At 46.1% G+C, this 23,203-nt stretch overlaps 1 protein-coding gene across 2 annotated transcripts; it reads right to left on the reverse strand.

Moving 5' to 3' along the window:
* Window positions 1-5,011: 5,011 nt before the first annotated feature.
* On the reverse strand, window positions 5,012-22,931 carry UTP14A (UTP14A small subunit processome component). Of its 2 annotated transcripts, none has more exons than XM_039331005.1 (15): window positions 22,474-22,931; window positions 21,450-21,523; window positions 21,278-21,342; window positions 20,495-20,637; window positions 19,482-19,637; window positions 18,378-18,497; window positions 18,161-18,255; window positions 16,907-17,030; window positions 16,713-16,790; window positions 15,661-16,006; window positions 14,039-14,367; window positions 11,811-12,001; window positions 11,105-11,204; window positions 9,559-9,842; window positions 5,012-5,042 (listed from the first exon to the last, which is right to left on the reverse strand). In XM_039331005.1, exons 1-15 carry the CDS (start codon window positions 22,543-22,545, stop codon window positions 5,027-5,029), a joined length of 2,193 nt encoding a protein of 730 aa, XP_039186939.1. In that variant the 5' UTR covers window positions 22,546-22,931; the 3' UTR covers window positions 5,012-5,026. The 2 variants fall into 2 exon arrangements, with proteins under 2 accessions (XP_039186939.1, XP_039186929.1); XM_039330995.1 differs by lacking the exon at window positions 5,012-5,042 and adding an exon at window positions 8,089-8,265.
* Window positions 22,932-23,203: the final 272 nt, after the last annotated feature.

Here is a 23,203-nt window from a genome sequence, read left to right on the forward strand (position 1 = left end):
GGAAAGGCCTTTTAAAAACGAAACTTCCCCCCCCACACACACACACTCTGGTGGCACCCAAAAGGGAACCAGGGTAGTTACAGTCACCTTTTCCAGGTTGTCTTCCCTGTGTCAGCATCTCCTTGGCCAAGCCGCCTTTTGAGATATAGGAGAACATTCTTGGGCTGCTTGGCACTCCAACAATCAAATCATGGCCACCCACAACCACCATTCTGCAAACTTTCATAATCACCACACAACAAGGGATGTCCCTAGCGTAGAAAAGGGGCTTCACACATTGCCAATTACAGCTATTACACATTGCCAATTCTTAAAGGGGGCAACCTTGTCCGGTTCAGGCCATTCCTTCCTGGATGAATTATGGGGAGGGGGCACACCTCTGCATCCATGAGCCGTGGGTGAAGCTGGAGTCAAATGGATTCAAACCTCCTTTATCCTTCACATCTCCTTTCCCTCCCCCTCTTTTGGACACTTGGCACCTAATGTTCCTTTGATATCTTCAACACAGCAGGTATTAAGGAACGGAAAGATGCCGGATAGCTGAATAGATGACTTGCAGAAAGATTCTGCAATTAGCATGGGGACTTCGAGCAATCTGCTCGTAGGCCACTTGGGACCTAAGGGTTCAAGACTGCCCATTCTTGCTTCTTGCAGGTGATTCTGCAGGTGAGCATCCTGCCTACCTGCAAGAGTATGCACTAATTGAGAAAATCTGACTGATTTTCCAAGTGCCACATAAACAGCATCAACTAGGCACAGAAGATTAATAAACTCATTCACACAGCAAGGTGCACAGCCTTGGCCAAGGTGAGTTGATCAGCGTAATCGGGGTTATAACTAAACAGGGTTGTTGAGAACCTATGCAAAGACACCTTCTGTCTATTAAGGGACCACAATATATATTTTCAACTGTTCTCCCAGGAGAAGGTCAGAGTGCTGGGCCTTTAGCTGTGGCCAGAGAGAGAAATTCAACTGGTGTTGTCTTGAAAGTGTTGCCGTTGTTAAAAACAGCAACTGTTGAATTTCAGCTCCTTAAGACCCACAAAATGTAATCTGGCCTCAGAATGATCCATTCTGTAGTTTTGATAAGCCATTTAGCTTTGTATCACATCTGCAAAATGGGCAAAATTCATTTAGCAGGTGAGTCCTGAATTTGGGTATGATTATGACTACTTTCATGCAAAGTATATTTTTAAAAAGGAAGAGTTTTATAAACCGAGGTTGCTTTCCCCCACTGAAGCTAGCTATGTGCTGTGTGAACCAGTCCTGGCAGAAGTTTTGAGAAGACAAATACCAAAAAGGAAAAGGAACATTACATTTAAACAGCTCAAAACACCTTGCTTTTTAAATATTTCTGTAGCCTCACTAGCAGGCATGATTATCATGCAACATGATCTAATAAAATTATGGAAGGCAGATCAATTCTGTAGAATCTCTATCCAAGGCGATCTTGTAAGTATCACAGCCTGTCCGTCCAATGCAGGAAACTCCAGAGACAAACCATAATCCACAGATGGCTCTCAGGAGTCTATTAAAAAGTATATTGCGGAAGATAACTTTTCTGCAAAAATGCTTGCCTTATTGAATATATTTATTAGATTTATGTGCTGCCCATCTTGTCTAGAGAAGAATTCATCTTATGTTCCCCTAAAGGTCAGAGAAATTTATCCTAAAATGCAAGTTGCATCGTGCTCCTCTTTTGAAGGCTGAACCCTACAAGACCAGTTATCCATTGTGGGCTGCATTGCATTCCAGTTGAGGAAGTAATAAAGGCAAGATCAGAAGAAGCAACCAGCCCTCCTTGCAGCGTAGGTCTGTAGAGCCAATACAGTTTAGTGATTAAGATGCTGGGCTTGGGGTCAGGGAGATGCATCTTCAGATCCCTATCTGAGTATGGAGCTTTCTGAGTGATTTGGCCCACAAAAAAAAGTTCCTACATATTATCCTCTTGGCCAACATACCAAGCTGGAGAAGATTAATGTGGCTAGAACCTCATATGCTCATGAAGAAGTTAAGAAAGAAGAATCTGGACTCTGATAGGACTATTCCTTCTTCAAAGCACTACTTGCCAAAATCATCTGGCCTATAATGGCTGGAATTATGGCCCCTGCTCCAGGCTAAGAATCTCACGGTTGGAAAGTCTGTATTCAATCTTCTTCAGATTGTGGATGACTCTCAATTATTTTAGCCTAAGGGAAGATTGGGAAGATTTTACATATGGTTTTTGGAGTCAGAAATCATGACCAAGGATATCTTTGGTTTGTAATGAAGTAAAATAATAATAATGATGATGATGATGATAATAAATATTGTGAGGTTCATGTCTAATGAATAATAATAATCAGTGCTTTTTTTCTAAAAAAAAAAAAAAGGTGCCAGAACTCACACGTCATACAACCCGCCTTACCTACCCTACAAGGTTTCATCCAAAAAAGGTGCCGGAACTCTGTTCTGGGCGTTCTATGAGAAAAAAAGCCCTGATAATAACAACAACAACAACAACAACAACAACACATCTGCCTATCCCAGGTCCTGGGTAAGGACTCGATAGGCAGACAAAATACCAAATCCAGTCTGAACATCTGGCTGACTGTGCGATGATCCATAATAATAATAATAATAATAATAATAATAATAATAATAATAATAATAATAATAATAATAATAATAATAATAATACAACTGGAGCACCACTTGAACACCATTGGCATTGACAAATTTTCCACCAGTCAATTGCAAAAGGCAGCCTTACTGGGAACAGCTTCCATCCTGTGACGAGATCTGTAATACTATCAAACATCCACATCTGCCTATCTCAGGTCCTTGGTGAGGGCTCCATAGGTAGATAAAAATACCAAAGCCAATCTGAACATCTGGCTGACTGTGCAATGATCAATTATTATTATTATTATTCTGTTGCTTTGCATGCACAGAGTGCTTTTGTACGGGAGACAAATTCCTGGTGTGTCTAATCAAGTATTCAATTCAATTCACCTCAATTCAATTCAGTTCAAACTGTCTTCTCTAGCCAATGGCCACTCACGTGTGTCTGGCCGTAGTTATCACCTTCCTTAATTGTCACAGACCTTGAACTGGAGAATGTTGGAAAGTGAGACCAACACTTCAGGAGGAAACAGATTAAAGAAAGTCGTTAGAAAGACTTAAATAGTGTTTCCAGATTACCTGGGAAGATGGCTGCCATCCATGGCTATTTTGGCTGCAAACGGGAAAGGCGTCAAGTTATTAGAAAGCCATCATGTTCTTAAGCCATCAGAGGCACAGGAAATAAGGTCCAAGGATGTTAATATCCCTAACTTGAGCATTCACTGTCCTTCTTCAAGCAGGCACAATTTTTTGGGGGGTGGGGTGGGGGAAGGCTAATTTATCCAGAGTGAAACTTCCAGATTCTCTCATTAATAATTTCCAGGTCCAGACCTTTATACCAACAAGGATGATTTGGTGTTATATCTGGACTAGCCTCTAAATATGTTGCAGACAGAATTATTTTTCCTCGTGGTCATAAGAAATAAGCATGTGTTAGGCATGTATGTTTCTTCTTCTGAAGCAGCAACAACTTATTTTTTTTTTAACAACAGCAACTCCAAAGCCATTTTCTTAAGAGGCTTTTTTTTTTGTAATGCTTGGAAACATTTTGCAAAGTAGTTAGAAAACAGGTAGATGGTAGAGTCCAGACAAAATATTTTCTCCAGGGAACACCTTGCTGGTTGAAGTGGGGCAGTGCCAGCACACAACACCCCAATATGACAAAAGGCCAGAAGTACTCAGCCCTTGCTTTTATTTATTACTTGCCTCCTCCCACACCTTCCAGACAACCTGTATCTGTCTAGGCAGGTAAGGAAGATCTACCAAGTGCACAAGCAGTTCTAACATCTTTTTTTCAGTTCACACAACCACGGACGAGTTTAAAGAGACAGTAAGATCTCTTCCGATGCAGCTCTAAAAAAAAAAAAAAAAATCTCAAACCCTTCCATCTGCTTCCTCAGTTTTCATTTATTTATTAGCTGATTTATTTACATACGCATGAATATTTATATCCCACCCTGCTCCAGCAATTCAAAGCAGCCAGCCACGCATAATCATCATTGGAAAACACAGGCGTTTCACACACGTCGACCGTCCCGATTTGGGACACTCATCGCCAAATGAGCATTTTGCCCCCCCCCACTCCGGAGTTTGACCCTAGTTAGAGACCGAGGTTGGGTTCACACGTTCGACATCCGCTCGCAGGACAAGAGAGAGGCCGCCGCAGTCCAAAGGCGGGCGGCTCGCTCGACCTGCTGGAGACGCCGCCAATGCCGCTAAAGGAGCCGGACCGGCCTGGGAGGAAAGCGACGCGTGTTCGGCTCCCCACCCAGGCCGAGCCTGCTCGACGCACGAGGGCTGTTGCGAGTTCCTCGCTTCCGACAGCCTCATTCCGGAAGTGGCCGCACCGAGCTTCAGACGCTCCGGGGATCACCCCGAGCGAGGGCTAAGCCCACCCGGCGGGTGGAAACCTTCCTTCTCCCCGCGTGTGGGTGCCGAGCCCTGGCGATCCGCGCGTGCACGTGCACGTTGGAAGCCCTTTCGCCCCCAGACACGTGTATAATCGATGAAGGCCTGAAGACAGGAAGAACCGGGGGAGGGGAGGTTTGGGGAGACGGGGGGGGGAGAGCTGAATTCGCAACAGCTTTCTTACCTCCCAGTGGGGCAAGGGGGAGAGAGAGAGAGGGGGGGGGTGGGTCTTCGGAATGGTCACTTTTATCACCATTACCACCACTGCCCTGCCCGCGCGTTGCAAAGCTGGTGTCCAGAACACGGGTTTCACACACCCCCTCCCTTTGCAGCAGCCAAGAGGCCGCTTGGCTGGCTGAGAATGCACGTGTGAAGGCAGAGACCCGGGAGAGAGAGAGAAGAGAGGGAGGAAGAGATGGAGAGAGAGAGAGAGAGAGAGAAGAGAGGGAGGAAGAGATGGACTGCCCCAAATGGATCTGGGTGAGATGTAAGCAATTAGGTCAACGTCCGTTTTTCAGTCGAGATAATTCCTGGTGGATGAGACAAATGGGGGGGGGGGAGAGGCAGTGTAGTCATCAGGCTTTTGAGTAGCCGGCTGCAGTAGATTTATCAGAGGTCTGAACAGATTTAGAAGGGGGGGGGCAGAGAGGGGGGATGAGACATTGGAGTCAAGGATCACTTGCAATCTGGCTACAGATTTAAATCACCCGTTTAAACCTGTTAGGAAGGATGGCAGAGAGGAGACACAACTGCATAAGGCGAGTGGCTATGACAATCCCACCCCGAAAAAGTAATGCACTTATTTAACTAAACCCCAAAATAAAAGGGTTGGGAGGGGGGAAATTAAGGGACAAACCCACTTGCCTCTAGCATATGGGCAGTTCTCGACTTAACGACCATTTTGGAAAATGTGATCTATAACCTGCACTTCACACCTGACTGTTTATACCAGTCAGTTGATCACAATTTGGGTGCTTGGCAACCAGCTTGCAGCGTGCCGAGGCCACAGAATTGCGATTTCTTACCTTTTTGGCCAGTTTCCAGCAAAAAAAAAAAAAAAAAAAACCAACCCCACACAACTGTTGTAAAATTAGACATAATTTTACGACAGTTGTTAAGCAAAACACACAGTATGACTGCAATGACTCACAATGGAAATCCCAGTCCCAATTGTGGTTGTTAAGTGGAGGACGACCGCACAAAACCCAGCATGGGCTTTGTGGTGATCACCTCAAAGCCCAGGCTGGTACCTGTGGTCCATTTGTGGTCAAAGATGTACTGGTGGTCCATTTAATCAGAAGTGAGCTCCCTGGCTGTGGTGGCACAAGATGCTGTGTCAGACGAAGCCACAAGCTAGCCACCTACCTTTCAACCTAGTTTAAGATGTCACTCGCTTATCCAGTGATGTTCAACAGGGACATTCAGGCAGCGGTACTTAGAGCTTCTTTTTCACCATCTACTAATCCAGAGGCCATCAATTTTTGGGGCACCAGGGACCAGTTCCATGCAGAGAGGTTTTTCCGCGGACTGGAGGGTGCATGGTTTTGTGTGCTGCCTGCATCCTGAAGATGGGGCTTTGCTTGTTTGTGTGGACCAGTTGCTGGCATGCTGCAGCCCAGTACCGGTCCACGGATCAGGGGTTGGAGACCCCTGTACTAATCCAATCCTGACCAGGAACAAGGGTTAATCCTAAGACCTTCTCCAGGCTCTATCCCAGTAGTTCTCAACCTGTGGGTCGGGACCCCATTTGGGGTCGAACGACCATCTCACGGGGGTTGCCAAACAAGGCAGTCCGCCATTTCCCCCCCCCCTTTTCCTTAGCTGTGCTACTCCCTTTGATTCTATTGGCTTTTGAAAGCCAATAGAATAGACTCTCTTGAATAGAGTCTAATTCTATTGGCTTTCAAAAGCCAATAGGAATTGTCCAGGCTGTCTCTGCCCTGCTGAGCCCGCCATTTTTTCCCCTTTTCCTTAGCTGTGCTACTCCCTTTTATTCTGGCTTTTGAAAGCCAATAGAATAGACTCTCTTGAATAGAGTCTAATTCTATTGGCTTTCCAAAGCCAATAGGAATTGTCCAGGCTCTCTCTGCCCTGCTGAGCCTGCCAAAAGTCCCATTCTGCAAATGGTGCTGCACCAGTTGAGTAGTCCTTGACTTACGACCGGTTGGGGAGTCGCGGCATTAAAAAGGTTGAGAGCCACTGCTCTATCCAATGCACAAGTCGAGCATTTGAACCCGTGTTTCTGCCTTGTGGATTCATTATCCATGGATGTGCTTCCTTTAGGATTCGTAAGTGATGTGAAAAATAGCATTGGGAAGCAAGCGTCCAGTGTATTTGGCAAAGACAAGCACTCCTCCATTTACAATCGCAGTGGAACCCAAAATTTCCCTTGCTAAGCTGAGACAAAAGTTAACTTGAGTTTTGTTCCGTTGCGCAACCTTCCTTGCCAAGTCGTTAATGGAATCACTGCAGTTGTTAAATTAGTAACAAGAGTTCTTAATTTGGCTTCTCCTTTGATTTTGCTTGTCAGAAGATCACTAAAGGGGAATCACCGGATCTCAGGACACTGCGACCGTCATAAACACGAGTCAGTTGTCAAGCGTCTGAATTTTGATCACGCGACCGTGGGTGAGTGTGCTGCAACGGTCATAAATCTGAAAAACGATCGTTAAGTCTGAAAAACGGTTGTCAGTCACTTTTCTAGCACCGTTGTAACTTCGGCACGAAAAGAATGGTTGTAAGTCCAGGATTCCTTGTATTCGGAGCTTTCTCACAGGTGGAAAATAAATACAATGAAAGTCTGGCACAAATTTTACAACCTGATTTACTTGTGGAGGTTTTTGTCTAATCTTACCTTCAGCTAGCAATGTTTGCTGGGCATTATGAGTATTGTAAACCCACCCCTTGGGGTGGAGGAAGGCAGAATTAAGCCCCACACCTCTGTGGGGTTCACCTGTGACTCATTTAGGATACCCGGTTAGAAACACCCGATAGTATTTCATTTGCTCGAAGGTGGTTTTATGGTTTACTTTGAATCCATTTTTAGCATCCTTGTCCACAGAGGTGTTCTTTTTGATGTGCTTAGCATTGGCTTAATATCTTTCGCCAATGTTCTTCAAAATGGGGGGAAAACAGGGAGAAATGGAGGAAATGCTTTCCTGCCCCCCATGGAGGCAGGACCACCTGTCTATTTAACCATCCTTGAAGCTAATAGACTTTAACCAAAATATGTTATTTTGATGGAGCAATACGTATAAAATGATGCAACACAGTCAATTTATATGCAACTGTTTTGTTTGCAAAATTTATCCTCTTCCTGTCACCGAGAAGCATCGAAAGAGACGACAACATTGCCTGCGGATTCCTAAAAACGTTCTGCAGTCTTATCCACTCACCTTCCTAAGCATCTGAAAAATCAGCCTTACCTAAATCATCTTTTCAGTCATAAGGACTGGAAACTTAGAAAAACAAACGGTTCTCACAATGTTGAATTGTGGATCAAGAAGATAACCAAGCAGGGGAATAGTGACAACTTTAGAAGACAACTCATCTAAGCAAGCAGCCTAATTTATTTTTGATGTCTAGGAACACAAACTCTGGCCAAAAAAAAAAAAAAAACCCACACCCCAATTTTTAAAGTTACGCCTGCAAATTTTGAAGGGTGTTCGTTGTTCTTTTTTTTGCATCTTGTTGAGAAAATTAGGAGGAAAGAAAACGCAATCGCAGATTCACCCTTGGTACAAAAACACAGTCCTGCATTAGAAAGAATAAAGAAAAATAGGACATTTTCCAAAAATACACAGATCCGTTTATTAGTTGGCCGTTTCTGGTCATTTCTCTATTTGTTGGATACCTGCTATAAAAGACCTGGGTTTCTGCAAGAAAACTTCCTGTGTTTTCCCCTTCTCTTCTTCCAACTAAACTGCATTTTTTGCTTTTGGTGTGTTTGTGCATTACATTTTTCTTTTCTGTCTTTCTTAAGGACAATGGAATTATGAACAATAGTACAGATGTCTCAAACTGGCAGTTGAGTAAAAATTTGTCTTTTTTTTTTCAGACAGAGTTGGGATGCTTGTACCTTAAACCCCCCCCCCCCCAAAAGGAAGAATTAACTGAATTATTCTGAGAAGGGCTGAGGTTTTTTACTGGCGAAAAGGGTGCATTAGCCTTCTGTAAGATCTAAGGCAGTGGTTCTCAACCTGTGGGTCGGGACCCCATTTGGGGTTGAACGACCATTTCACGGGGGTCGCCAAACAACGCAGTCCACCATTTCCCCCCCTCTTCCTTAGCTGTACTACTCCCTTTTATTCTACTGGCTTTTGAAAGCCAATAGAATAGACTCGCTTGAATAGAGTTTAATTCTATTGGCTTTCAAAAGCCAATAGGCATTGTCCAGGCTGTCTCTGCCCTGCTGAGCCCGCCAAAAGTCCCATTCTGCAAACGGTGCTGCACCAGTTGAGTAGTCCTCGACTTATGACCAGTTGGGGGTCGCGGCATTAAAAAGGTTGAGAACCACTGATCTAAGGCATGTTTCAGACTTTATTAGGGTGCCTGCAAGAGGCTCGTGGTTATAGGACTGTTTGTCCCCCGAGGTAGCTCACTCATCAAGAAGGGACGAGTTGAAAGAGTTTTAACTAGCTTCTTTAGCATTTTTCTTAAAAGGGGAGGTGTGGGTGAGGGGTATGGAATAAAACCAAATCATTTGAAAGAAAGCAGTTATACCTTCCATTTCAGCAGGCATAGCCTTGGTATATATCAGGGGTAGGCCACCTTGGCTCTTTTATGACTCGTGGACTTTAACTCCCAGAATTCCAAAGCCAGCATGGCTCAGCATGGAAACCTCTCCCTTTCTTCTCAGCATGGCTGGCTCAGGAATTCTGGGAGTTGAAGTCCACGAGTCATAAAAGAGCCAAGGTTGCCTACCCCTGGTATATATGATCCTCATATACATAGGATGAGCCTCAAAGAAGGGCAATGTCCAGTTCCGGACAGTGCCAACAAGATGTCAATGTGCCCATGGTTGAATAAGCACAAATTCACTCCTACCGGCCTTTCTTCTTTGGGATATGGCGGGGACGAGGCTGGCGGAGAGGGAGGGCTAACTCCAAATCTGGTTTCTGTCCAGCCGTGGCTGTTGACCTGTCCTTCTGGTGGATCAGGTTGGTATCTTCTGCCGTGATGGGATGAATGATCTGGCCGGGCTGAGTGATGACCCGTGGGGCTGTCAGCTGTTGAAAAGCCCGTTGCGTGTTCCAAGTGGAGCCCACCGGCACTTGGATGCTGCGTTCAAATTGTTGGCTGTTCTCAAAGGGGAATGGGAGCTGGTTTACCTGTGGGAAGAAAGGGATCCGTCATGATAGGTGAGAAAGACCCTGGGAGATGGGAGGCACAGATGCTGTCCAGGGAGAGGCTAGACAGCATGGTCGCCACCTGGATAGCGGGTGGGGCAAGAGACTCTCAGGCTGCAAAAGAAACGGTGTCATTTCAGACTTACACGATTATCTTAATGTAGCTTTGCGATAAAAAATAGAATTAATTTATCTGGTTATGTTTCCTAGCTGGTCTATCTGGGAAGGCTGATAGAATCAGTGTCAGCCCCGAAAGGAAAGATTGAAAAGCAGAGCATCCTATTGTCTGAATCTGCGCTAGCAATCTGCATTAGACTTGTATACTAGCCCCATCAGGTTCGAAGTCCAGGCTGTGGGCAGAGTGAGCCTGCAATACTACACTTTAACCACTAAGCCACCAGGGCTCATTCAAGCCAGCGCAACATCAGAAAAGGCAGAAGAGGCCTATCTGCCTTCTGAGTTAGTGATTATTGTTAAACTTAGTGGCTTCATTTATTTTTCCAAGTTCATCACAATTGGTAAAACATGGACTCAGCAACATAGGTCACGAATCTAAGTTTTTAGATATAAAATAATGGCCTCATTTATACAGGCTATTAAGATTTGGAAATAGTTTCAGGTAGTTGCACAGCCAAAATCTTAAAAAAAATAAAAATAATGATCAGAATCTTGCAATATTTCAAAACACTCACCCATGCAATCTTCAGTATGATTTTTGGAAATTACATAAGATTCTCAGAAATAAAAAAAAGCTTTTAAATGTATTTTTTCCTATAATATTGGATTTCTACGGATTTTATGTCAGCATATCATAGGTGCCATTCCTGTCCCTTGCATACCACTGGTTGAGCATGCCCAATTCATTTAAACCAGGTTAAAAATGGAGTAATGGCACTCTTATTCTAAATGTGGTTATATTATTGGTAGCTTTTCATGTTGGTTCAACTTGGGCCATTCCATTCTTTCACAATTCATTGTATTGGTTGAACCTAGAAAACAGGTTAGCTCAAAAGCCAAATTAAGTGCTTTGTGTAAAACCAGCAAATGTGTGGTTTTATTCGATTTGGAGCTAGCGTGGTTTGTGAATCTGTCTGCTTAGCTCTGTGTTGTTGACCTGCCAATTCCGGCTTGCTTTTAAATGGGAGCCTGTGTCGGGAGAGAGGTGCATCAATCAATCAACAAATCCAATTCAATGCACAAAATTTACCGGGAAGAACCATCCTGAAAAGGAATGTTGATCTCACCTGATGAGCTGCGGTTAAAATATTCCGTTGTTCGTTCAGCAGGACGTGGGGCAGGTGCCGGTCTTTCCTCGGAGGTCCAGGTGCTGGCTTGATAAGGAACCTAATAAAATAACAAGAGTTGGAAGGGATTTTGGAGGTCTTCTAGTCTGCTAACCCTCTGCTCAAGCAGGGAATCCTATACCAAATGGCTGTCTAGTCCAGTGGTTCTTAACCTTTTTAATGCCGCGACCCCCAACCGGTCGTAAGTCGAGGACTACTCAACCGGTTGTAAGTCGAGGACTACTCAACTGGTGCAGCACCGTTTGCAGAATGGGACTTTTGGCGGGCTCAGCAGGGCAGAGACAGCCTGGACAATTCCTATTGGCTTTTGAAAGCCAATAGAAGTAGACTCTATTCAAGAGAGTCTGTTCTATTGGCTTTCAAAAGCCAATAGAATAAAAGGGAGTAGCACAGCTAAGGAAAAGGGGGAAAAAATGGCGGACAGCCTTGTTTGGCGTCCCCCGTGAAATGGTCGTTCGACCCCAAATGGGGTCCCGACCCACAGGTTGAGAACCACTGCTCTAGTCTCTTAAAAAACTCCTTTGATGAGCACCCACAGCTTCTGGAGGCAAGCTGTTCCACTGGTTAATTGTTAAGAGAAGCAAGAGATTGAGCAGAGAACAGGGCAGAGGCCTTGCCAGCCGTCCATCCTCATCCCCCAAAGTACCTTTTCCTCTTTTTTTTGCTTGGCTGCAGCCCCACGCCTCCCCATTCGCCCCATCCGGGAAGCACCAGGTCAATGGCTTTGGGTTTGCTGCCTTCTTCAGCTGCTCGCTTCTCTTTCAGGAAGTCATCGAGGACGTTGTCGCTGGCAAAAGCCTCTTGGATCATCTGCCGCTGGCTCACGGCGGACTCCAGCTGCCCAAGGAAATAAAAACAGGCTCTGGTGAGGAAGGACCTAATGGGTTTTCAGTCAACAGGCACAGTGGCAGATGAAGAGGATAACCGTGGCGCTCCGAGCTATTTTAAATGCGAATTCTTAAAAAAGGTCAAGGATTGCGTTACGGGAAGCTCAGAACTCACTTAAAAGATCTTGCTGGACCCTAAAAGGAGATAAAACGGTGTGGAATGCAGGACCTAACAGTGGCTTTGGAACTTGTCTCTCCCGATGCCTAAAAAATAAATGTTAAAAAGCATGCGCTAATTCATCTTGGGGGCAATGGTTTACCTGGTTTTATTCTGAGGACCAGCCCAGATTCCTACACTTTCCTTCCTTCCTTCGGTGCCTCTGAATGAACACCAGCTCCTTGGAATGTCAGGATTAATCCCTGCAGTTTTCTTGGCAGGATTTCCAAAGTAGTTTGCCCTTGCCTCCGCCTTCCTAAAGCAGGGAGAGAGTGACTGGCCCAAGGTCACTCAGCTGGCTTCACTGTCAGAGGTGGGGCTAGGAGGTTAGATTAAAACTCACCGTCTCTTGATTTTGAGTCAGGTGTTTTCATCACCAACCCAAAGTGGCTCCATGCAACTCCCAGGTAGCTGTGCTTTCAGCTGTCCTGAATGCACCTCATACTAGAGCAGGGGTCTTTTTTTTTTGTTTATAATAATTTTTTATTTTTTATTTTTCCAAACTCTCCCCCCTACATATATCGTGATATTTATCAGATGTTAACATACATTCTTTTTACATTCATATATAAGATACTTTTAATAAAATGACATAAATACATACCCATGACTTTTGGTGTTGCTCGCCCATTTCCCCTTTCGCTGTATCCACACTCCTCCTTCTCTACCTTCTTTCTCCCTTTCTTCTCTTCCCTACTTCCCTCTTCTTCCTCTCCTCTTCTTTTTCCTTCACTCTCCTCCCCTTTCTCCCCACTTCTCCTCTTCTCCTCCAACCTTCCTACTTCCTTCTCCTCTCCTTTACTCTTTTCTTTTCTCCTCTCCTTTCTTCCCTCATCTAGAGCAGGGGTCTTCAAACGTGGCCCTTTTATGACTTGTGGACTTCAACTCCAAGAATTCCTCAGCCAGCATGGCTGGCTGAGGAATTCTGGGAGTTGAAGTCCACAAGTCATAAAAGGGCCACGTTTGAAGACCCCTGTACTACTGTTCCACAGCGAGAAGAAACTTGAGAAACGTGAGCAGCTCAAGAATAGATGCGTAGCTTCCACTCGCGCATGCATGAAAGAAGCCCACAGGAGCTGCCGGGTTATGACCTGTCTTGTCTTTCTAATTTGGGTCAACGTGACCTGGACTCAACATTTAAATGAGTGAAAGGAGCAAGCTCACATGGAGGAGCTGTTATCGCCCTTTCAGAGTCAGGAAAATAATATGAGCAGTGCTCTCTGAGCTCGGTGGTTTTCTTGCAGATGTTTCATGACCCAAACGAGGTAACATCACCAGTGTTAGAAGGGAATGTGATTTATGGAATGGAGGATGGAGGAGGAGATAGGAGAAGGACTATAGGGTGCTAAGCTTGCAGACATTTCATTACCCAACTAGGGAACATCACCAGTGTTAGAAGGGAATGTGATTCATGGAATGGAGGAAGGAGGAGGATATAGGAGAAGGACTATAGGGTGCTAAGCTTGCAGACATTTCATTACCCAACTAAGTAACATCACCAGTGTTAGAAGGGAATGTGATTTATGGAATGGAGGAGGAGGACTGTGGGGTCCTTGGTGCTCTCTGAGGTTGGTGGTTTTCTTGCAGACGTTTCACGACCCAAACCAGGTCACATCATCAATGCTCTCCAATGAGCACAGACGAGGTTACCTAGTTTGGGTCATGAAACGTTGACAAGAAATCCACCAAGTTCAGAGAGCACCAAGGACCCCTCATTTCAGCCCTGAGCTACAAATATTCTTCTTGATTGGAAAATAATCTACCAAAGGGGTGCTTCTTCTTCCTGCCCTCTATCCGAATACCTCACCCTCCTTCCCCGATGGCGCTCACCTCATCCTGCACAGCAGCGGGCACGAGCGGGCACTGTGTGACACGTGGTGTTCCCGCGAGGACCGCCTTGAGATCAATCAGTCTCTGTTGCTTGGCTGATTTCTTGGACTTGCTGATCTGGGGATGTAGCAGGGACTCGGCTCCCACTGACTGGGAGGACTGGGTCTCTTTGGGTTGCAGCATCTCGTCTTCTTGTGGAGCGTCTTCCGGCTCCAGGCCCTCCAGCTCCTCCAGGGTGCGGACCCGTTTCAGCTTCTCACTCAGGAAGGGCTGCTCCCCTGAGGGGGGGCTCGGCGGAGCATCCGGTGGGACCTCCTCTTTGCCAGGTTCTGCGCCAGAATCAAGATAGTGTGCGTGATAGGAGAAGAGCCAGGGTGGACTAAAGCAAAGCTCCATTTCAGATAGGTTCACACATGCTAGGATAAAATGGGAATTGCCTGTGTTTGCATAGCAGACACCCCCCTAATTAGCCAAAATCATCCTGATTCTCTGGCTTGGGTGCATCCGGCATGGTTCCCAATGACACGTAGGAATGACCTTGGGAGACAGAAGGAAAGACTACGATAGTCAGATAAGAGGCAGCTGAGCCCACAGAAGGAATGGGGGTGTAATAAGCATCTCAGAAGGGACCCCCCCTAGTTTCTCAGGCTGTAAAGGTGAGGGGAGAAGTATACTTCCAGACCTGCAAGATTCTGTTAAGGTAACCTTTTGCAATAGTGCAGACATACTTCATCTGGGTGTGCTTCTTGTCTGGGCTACCTCACAAGGCTGACACAAATACATTATGTGGATGTGCAAACACTCAAACACCCAGACTAGCCAACTACATTAGAGCCTATTGCGTCATGCCAAGTCAGTCAAAATAGCCATAGCACTTAGATTTATATACAGCTTCCTACTGCTTTGCCGCCCTAAGCGGTTTACAGAGCCAGCATATATCTGATTAATGCAGTGGTTCTCAACCTGTGGGTCAGGACCCCATTTGGGGTCGAACGACCATTTCACGGGGGTCGCCAAACAAGGCAGTCCGCCATTTTCCCCCCCTTTTCCTTAGCTGTGCTACTCCCTTTTATTCTATTGGCTTTTGAAAGCCAATAGAATAGACTCTCTTGAATAGAGTCTAATTCTATTGGCTTTCAAAAGCCAATAGGAATTGTCCAGGCTGTCTCTGCCCTGCTGAGCCCGCCAAAAGTCCCATTCTGCAAACGGTGCTGCACCAGTTGAGTAGCCCTCGACTTACGACCAGTTGGGGGTCGCGGCATTAAAAAGGTTGAGAACCACTGGATTAATGGTTCTATGTAGCAACCCAATTGGCTCACGTTGTGCAGGTACACTAGGGGGTGGGTTATACAGTATGCAAACCAAGCCAAAGAGTGCACAAGTATCAGTGAAGGGAAAGGTTCCTAGTTGTCATCCTCACCCACGATAACAACTTTAGTTCACCAATATCTGCAGGCCAATAGATTCTCCAGCCCGGTTATAAGTTGACGGTGCATGGCTGGCTGAGGAATTCTGGGAGTTGAGGTCCACAAGTCTTTAAAGTTATCAACTTTGGAGACTCCTGAAATAAAGGACCCCCCCCAGCTATGATTAAAGCTTCTCTGGATACTTTGGCAGCTCACCTGGAAGGCCAGCACTGCCTCGCTGACATTTTAGGCTCTGCCATGGTCCATCAGAACCTTGAGACAGATCCTTCTCGCTGGCCATGACTGGTTCTTCTCCTTCTCCCTCACTCTCTCCGCTGTCTTCTACTGGAAGATTTGGCTTTTCCTTGGATTCTGCAGGACCTTTTCCTAACATCCAGGGGTTGCTGAAATCCATATGCCTCTCATTGACAACCTCTGGAACAAGATCCTTCTGTGCTTCAGGGCTGTCACCTATGTCTTCCTCTTCGCTTTCTGAGGCAGGACAGACCTTCTTGGTTAGTTCTTTGTTCTGAGCCAGCTGCTCTTGCATTGCTTGCCTAGCCTGGGAAACCAAGGTATAAATCACCATGTAGCAGCCAAAAATATAAGTCGATGAACGCAAGATGGGTCTCACTTTGACTTATTTTTATCTAAATCTTTAGAGATCACCAATCAAAGCCAGGAACAAAAAAAGAACAAGAAGCAAAAACACAAGTTCTGTAGGAGGCCAATATCCTAGCTGGGCCAACTTGTAATTTATAAAGCACGTTTTCGTCCCGGTATCTACTAGGGATGAGATGTTAAAACAATAAAACTTAGAGAGAAGCTACTTTTGGCATCTGCTCTTCCTAAAACCTTCGAAGTCAGAAATTCTTGCGAAAAGTAGACATTAATGAATGAACCAGTGCGCATAATTACTCTTCCTTAGACAATTTCTCCTTTAGAATGGGGTTTTCACCTCTTTTCTGATGAATGTAGAAATATTGGGACTAACTCCATTTCATAGCTATAGCACTTAGACTTATATACCACTTCACAGTGCTTTATAGCTCTCTTTAAGTGGTTTACAGAGTCAGCATCTTGCTCCCCCAACAACCTCGGTCCTCATTTTTCCAGCCTCGGCAGCATAGAAGTCAACCTTGAGCCAGTGAGAGTCAAACTGCTGACAGTTGGCAGAATTAGCTTGCAATACTGCAGTCTAACTACTGCGCCACCACAGCTTAACAACTTAAGATGGTAAGGAGGAGGCTTCTCCAATGCTCTCTCACCTGGAGGTCATACTTGGCCATAAGGACAGTTGACTTGGCCCACCTGCCCTTATTCTGGTGTTTGAGGCTCATCCTCTCCTGTAGAAAGAAAGACAGAACTGTCAATACAACGGAGAGCTGGTGTCCCCCAAAGCAAGAATGCCGGCATTTCAGAGGCCTCATTTCAGTTTTATTTGGAAAAAGACTAGCCTCACCTCAATCCGTGCTTTTTCAATCTTCTCCAGCTGCTCCAGGGCAGCCTCGGGATTGCATTTCCGCAGCGTCTCAAACTCCTGCAGCACCTTCCGACTCTTCCCCTTCCTAAGCATTTTGTGAAACCTTGGGGCGAGAAGGAGAGAAAGGCCATGAATGTGATCACCCAGCTTCTGAAAAAAAAGAGTTGCAGCTACTTCTGGATTCAAGGAAGGCAAGGCAAGCCAAGAGAACAAAGCACTGGAGAAGAGCTAGGAACCGCTCATCCTCCAGATGTTTTCATAGTACATCTCCCATCATACAGGTAAGTCTTCAACTTACAACAGTAACGGAGCCTACAAAACCATTGTGTGGCTGTGGGATGCTGAAACAATCATAAATGCAGGCCGGATGTCCAAGCACCAGAAATGTGATCATGGGTCCTGGCCACTGGAACCAGGTCTTAAGTTCCTTTGGGAGGAAATGCACCATAACTGAATAGTTGCTAAATGGTTGGTCCTAAGTCAAGGATCTCTTCCACTGCTGAGGAATCTCTGGATTTCTACCCTATTTAGGCCCTATATCAGGGGTAGGCAACCTTGGCTCTTTTATGACTTGTGGACTTCAACTCCCAGAATTCCTGATCCAACCACGCTGAAGGGAAAGGGAGAGATTTCCAAGCTGAGCCATGCTGGCTCAGGAATTCTGGGAGTTGAAATCCATGAGTCCTAAAAGAGCCAAGGTTCCCTACCCCACCCTAGATTTTTGCACTCAACTCGTGCTCAGTTAAATGAGTGAGTCACGTGTTCCAATCCTTCCCAAACCTTGGGAAAAGGGGAGGGAGAACACAATTGCCCATGATTTACCCATTCAGTGGTTCAGGGATTAAAGATACTGAGCTTGTCAGCTGGCAAGCTGATAGCCCAGGTTTGAGTCCTGAGCACTATGCGATGGGGCGAGCTCCCGTTCCTTGCCTCAGCTACTTCCCACTTAGCAGCTCGAAAGCCTGCCAATGCGAGTAGACAAATAGGTATCACTTTGGTGAGAAGATAAGAGTGTTCCATCTGCTCGGCGTGTACTCATGCTGGCCACGTGGAAATATCTTCCAGACAACGCTGGCTCCTTCGGCTAAGAAATGGAAATGAGCACTGCCCCCCCCCCAAGATCGGAAATGACTGGGCAGGGGAAACCTTCACCTTTACCCACCCCATTCAAGGGAAGCACCTGTTTCTTACATTATAACACATTCCCATCTGTGGCATTCCAACACTGCTTACTTTTTACTCTTAATTTTCCGTTCCCGTCGGGCTTTTGCTTCATAATAAGACTGTATGGCCCGGGCTCTCTGGAGCTCCATTCTGCGCAGCTTAGCCTGGAATACATGGAAGAAGCAAAGAACAGCTGGCTGGAGGTTTCGTTAGGTCACAGTAGAGTCAAGCATGACAGAGCAGGCAAGGTAAAGAATGGAATGGGCTTGGTGAAGTCAAGATTTACCTCTTCCAGGCTCATGGCCTTCAAGGAGACTTTTTCCTGTGGGGTCAAAAGTGGATCCTTCACTGGCTGCTGAGCTTTGTGGAGAAGACTGAAGATTTCTTGCTCCAAGGGGGTCCGTGCCTGCAAAACGGGCGTGTAGGACATAAACCACGTAAGTTCAGGCTAGGTTTGAGGGAGGTTGATGAAACCAGCAAGGTGGCTGCTATTGTTGAAGGCAGAATGGTGGGGACCATCTTGATGGTTTAAAATTAGCTTAAAGTAGGATCAGGATGCACTGGGAGATGACTTGAGTGATGAAGAAATACATCTGTTCCCTTAAATCACGGGTATCAAACTTGCCACATCATGTGACGTGTCGCAACTCTTTTTGCATTGATGGCATTGGGGTGGGCGCGGCTTCAGTATGATGAAACTGGCCCACAGGCAGGCAGTTTGACATCCCTGCCTTAAACTGACTGAAATTAATAAAGTTGGAGATAATCAAAATATTACAAATATAGGCCTTGACTTGCGACTGTTCAAAGTTGAACATGTACCTTGGGGCTACTTATGAACTGGATTTGAAGTGTCAATGGTTTCTCTCTCTCTCTCTCTCTCTCTCACACACACACACACACACACACTCATGCAACTGAACTTCGGGCACTTTGGCAACATGGCCGCATCTATGGATTAGGAGGATGGGAAAATCCAGCCAAGTGGTAAAACATTCTGTGATTAAAAACCAGGCGATTGGGAGTTCTAGTCTTGGCGTAGACATGGAAGCTACATGGGTGACTGTGAGCTGGTCATTCTGTCTCTGGCAGAAGGCAAGAACAAGCCATTTCCAAAACGTTGCCCCACAAATGCAGGGACTTTTCCAGGTACTTGCCTGGAGTCAACTTGACTTGAAGAAAAAGAAAGAATGAAGAAGAAAGAAGAAGCACAATCACTACAACATCCTGTGTGAATAGAGCCGCCAGCCTCTCTAATTGGCTGGATCATGGGCTAGGAAAAGCATGGCAAATGGTCCATACAGCACAACCTATATATTTCAGAGAGTAGCACACTGCTGCAGCTAGACCAGGCCAACTTTAACTACCATAGAGTCCAGATAACACTGACCTGCCAACTTGATATCACTTCCTCGATGGGCATAATGTTCACACTCTCCTGCTGCAGCGGGAAGACCAGTTGCTCAGCCCGTCGATTCTGCTTCACGACGGGTTCCCATTTGTTCAGCGCTTCGGCTGTCTGAGCGAAAGCTGCTTCCCTCACCACCTGCAGAGAAACCGGATCACCATCAGCCCCAATTTTCAAAACATCCCGTTGCAGGGGTAGGCAACCTTGGCTCTTTTATGAATCGTGGACTTCAACTCCCAGAATTCCACGAGTCATAAAAGAACCAAGGTTGCCTACCCATGCATTAAGGAGATAGTTATCAATTACAGAAACTCATTTCCGATAGCACTTTACAGACCAAGGGCTCTTGATTGCCTTTTTTTTAAATTCTGCATTTTAATTATTTGGTTGGTCTTCAAACACGAGATAAATAAATGATGCAATGGGAAGGACAGTCACAATTCAGTGCCAATGCTAGTCTAGAAAGGCTTTTGAGAAAGCAGCAAGAGAGGATCTAATCTGTTTAAACGTGGTGGCAATTTCTACCGTACAGAAAAAAATATCTCTTTAGAACAGTGGTTCTCAACCTTTTTAATGCCGCGACCCCCCCCAACCGGTCGTAAGTCGAGGACTACTCAACCGGTCGTAAGTCGAGGACTACTCAACTGGTGCAGCACCGTTTGCAGGATGGGACTTTTGGCGGGCTCAGCAGGGCAGAGACAGCCTGGACAATTCCTATTGGCTTTTGAAAGCCAATAGAATTGGACTCTATTCAAGAGCAATAGAGTATTCAGCTAAGGAAAAGGGGGAAAAAATGGCGGAGTTGTTTGGCGACCCGCGTGAAATGGTCATTCGACCCCAAATGGAGTCCCGACCCACAGGCTGAGAACCGCTGCTTTAGAAGTTCCCCGTACGAATATATGGCTGAAACTCTCAAGCAGAATGCAAATGCAAATTCCTACCAAGGATACATACTCCAACTAATAATACTCTCCAATCCTTTCTTCTGAACTTACTTGCTCAGTCTCCTCCTTGCTAAGTGGAATTTCAGTTGGTTTTTTCTGCTGGGCTTTTTTCAGCTGTTTCTGAATGGGGCGCAGAGCCGACACAGCAGACACCGGTTGCAGCAGGTCCGAGAGCTGGACTTTCTCACTGGCACCTGCAGAAGAAAATGACATTTCTGAGTCTGGAATAGAGGGAATATTGAAGTTCACATTTTTCTTCTACGCATAACTGGCCAATGCAGTTTGCACTGGAAACACAAAAATAGTTTTAACTTAGCACAGAGGAGTTACCTTAACTGCTTATGACCCACAGTTGAGCCCAAAATTTCTCTTGTTCAGCAAAACAATTGTTAAGTGAGTTTTGCCCCACTTTAGGACTTCTCTTGCCCCAATTGTTAAGTGAGTCACTGCAGTTGTTCAGTTGGTTGTTAAGTGAATCTGCCTTCCCCACTGACTTTGCTTGTCAGAAGATCACATAAGGTGATCGCATGACCCTGGGGCAGGGGTAGGCAAGCTTGGCTCTTTTATGACTCGTGGACTTCAATTCCCAGAATTCCTGAGCCACCATGGCTCAGCTTGGAAACCTCTCCCTTTCCCCTCAGCACGGCTGGCTCAGGAATTCTGGGAGTTGAAGTCCACAAGTCATAAAAGAACCAAGGTTGCCTAACCCTGGAATAGACGGTTGCAGAGAAAATCTTACCACGTAGTCCCTAGGAGTCAAAAACGACTTGATAGCACATAATCAAAAGGTCTTGTATGGTCTTAACAGCGAGAAACCATCCCACAAAATCTCACCTCCGCCGCCCACATCGAATTCTGAAATCTGCGCGCTGGCCTCAGTACGTTCAGCCTTTCGCCGTCTGCAGGAATGACAGTATCCAACTTGTTAGTGCAAAAAGATTACAGGATACCCTATGAGGATGGGTTGTTCTCATTCTTCCTCCCCACCAAGGACTTTCTCTCTTACCGCTTCCCACCAACCAAGGCGGTGAGGGCATCTACCAGTTGCTGGTGCTTCTTGGCTGCCACTTCCTGGTCCACCTGGGGAACAAAGACTCTCAATGAGCAAGAACTCATAAAGCCAGATGAAGGTAACAAGCTGTGGGAAATTATCTCTGCATCAACAGGCTTTTGTTGTGCATTGTTGTTCAGTCACTAAGTTGTGTCCCACCGACCATAGCACATCAGCATCCCCCCCCCCTCCTTCTTCTGGAGTTAACATTAACAGGCTACCTCAAGGGGAAAAAAAAAACACCTGCTAGGAAAGCAAACGGATTCATAAATTGTTCCAAATCCAGCGTTTACTGTAGATCCAAAACAAGAATGGAAAAGAGGAAAGAGAAGGAGAAGTCAAATTATGCCAAAATAGAATAACTTTATTGTCACTTTAAATGTACACTAATTGGCATACGCTAAAACAAAATTTCTTTGCATACAGCTCTCAGAGGGTCACCACCTCCAATATACACTACATAAATATGACAAAATTTGCATATCCCCACATATATTCTATGACAGAGAGAAACAACACAGAAGAGGGTGTCAAGAGTATTTAAAACCGGCAGTGTTTCTCAACCTTGACAATTTTACGGCATGTGGACTTCAACTCCCAGAATTCTGGGAGTTGAAGTCCACATGCCTTAAAATTGTCAAGGTTGAGAAACACTGCAACAGGGAAGCGCCATTCTAACTTCTATGTAATAGGACATTCCCCCCCCCTCTCCAAACACGCTACAGTTGCAGAGCCTTTCCCATTTAAACTCAAAACGCATTAATTGCATCCAAGGTGCTTACAGTTGCAAAACTTCCCAATTAAACTCAACTAAATGCACGAAAAGGCAAGCCATCTGCCGCCGGTCGTGGGAATGCATGCTTGCTGATCCCGTGCAGAGGACGATTACGTGAAATCAAACTTCCAGAATTAGGAAGAGGGTCGGGAACGATGGCTGAAGCCGGAAGGGACCAAGGGATCTTTTCTTGGAGAAGCTCACCTCTTCCACCTCGTCCTCCTCACTCGGGATCAGCTCCCGCTCGGAGGGATCGTCCTCTCCGACAGCCGCCATGGGGGCGAAGCCACCGAAAGTCTCTCTCTCCCGCCCCACGTCCAGCCAAACACGGGAACCGCCGCCTTTCCTCCTCCTCCTCCTCCTCCTCCTCCGAACAGGCTACGGAACACGTGCAAGAGCCCTCTCAGCCGTAAAGCACGCCCGCAGTTCCGCCTTTGAAGCCAGACTTTTGCAGCAGTTCCGCCCTTTTTCCCTTCTTCATTCCTGGGCTGGAATTAATACAGTTCAGGGGCTGTTCTCGTCCGGGTGCGGGGATGCCACCTATGCTAATTATTTAAAATTTATGCAAATCGGCAATTACCCAACCTCACGCGTTTGGAAAGGGCTCTGATAACGCCGGGTGGGAGCCAAGACCTCGCCTCCCACCCGCTTCCTCCGGCATTATGCAGAGGCAGAGCGAATGCCTGGCCATTTAACCAGGTGGGTGGGGCTACGGCTGACCGCGCCTCCTTTCGAATCAAGGCCACCGTGTGGGCGCGGCTTACCAGATCCAATGAACTATAGGAATTCAACGTCGGCCCGCCCATCCGTTTCGATTAATTGGCGCAAGAAAAAATGGACAGGTCTTGCCCGCTGGCCCCGCCCACTAGACGGGCCGCCCCGCCGCTCTTCCCAAAGGACAGGCCACCTGACCAATGAAAAGCCTGCCTTGGGG

This window comes from Crotalus tigris, unplaced genomic scaffold (assembly GCF_016545835.1).
Source record: "Crotalus tigris isolate CLP2741 ecotype Arizona unplaced genomic scaffold, ASM1654583v1 scf7180000017622.5263843, whole genome shotgun sequence".
In the NCBI taxonomy this organism is placed as follows: Eukaryota; Metazoa; Chordata; class Lepidosauria; order Squamata; family Viperidae; genus Crotalus; species Crotalus tigris.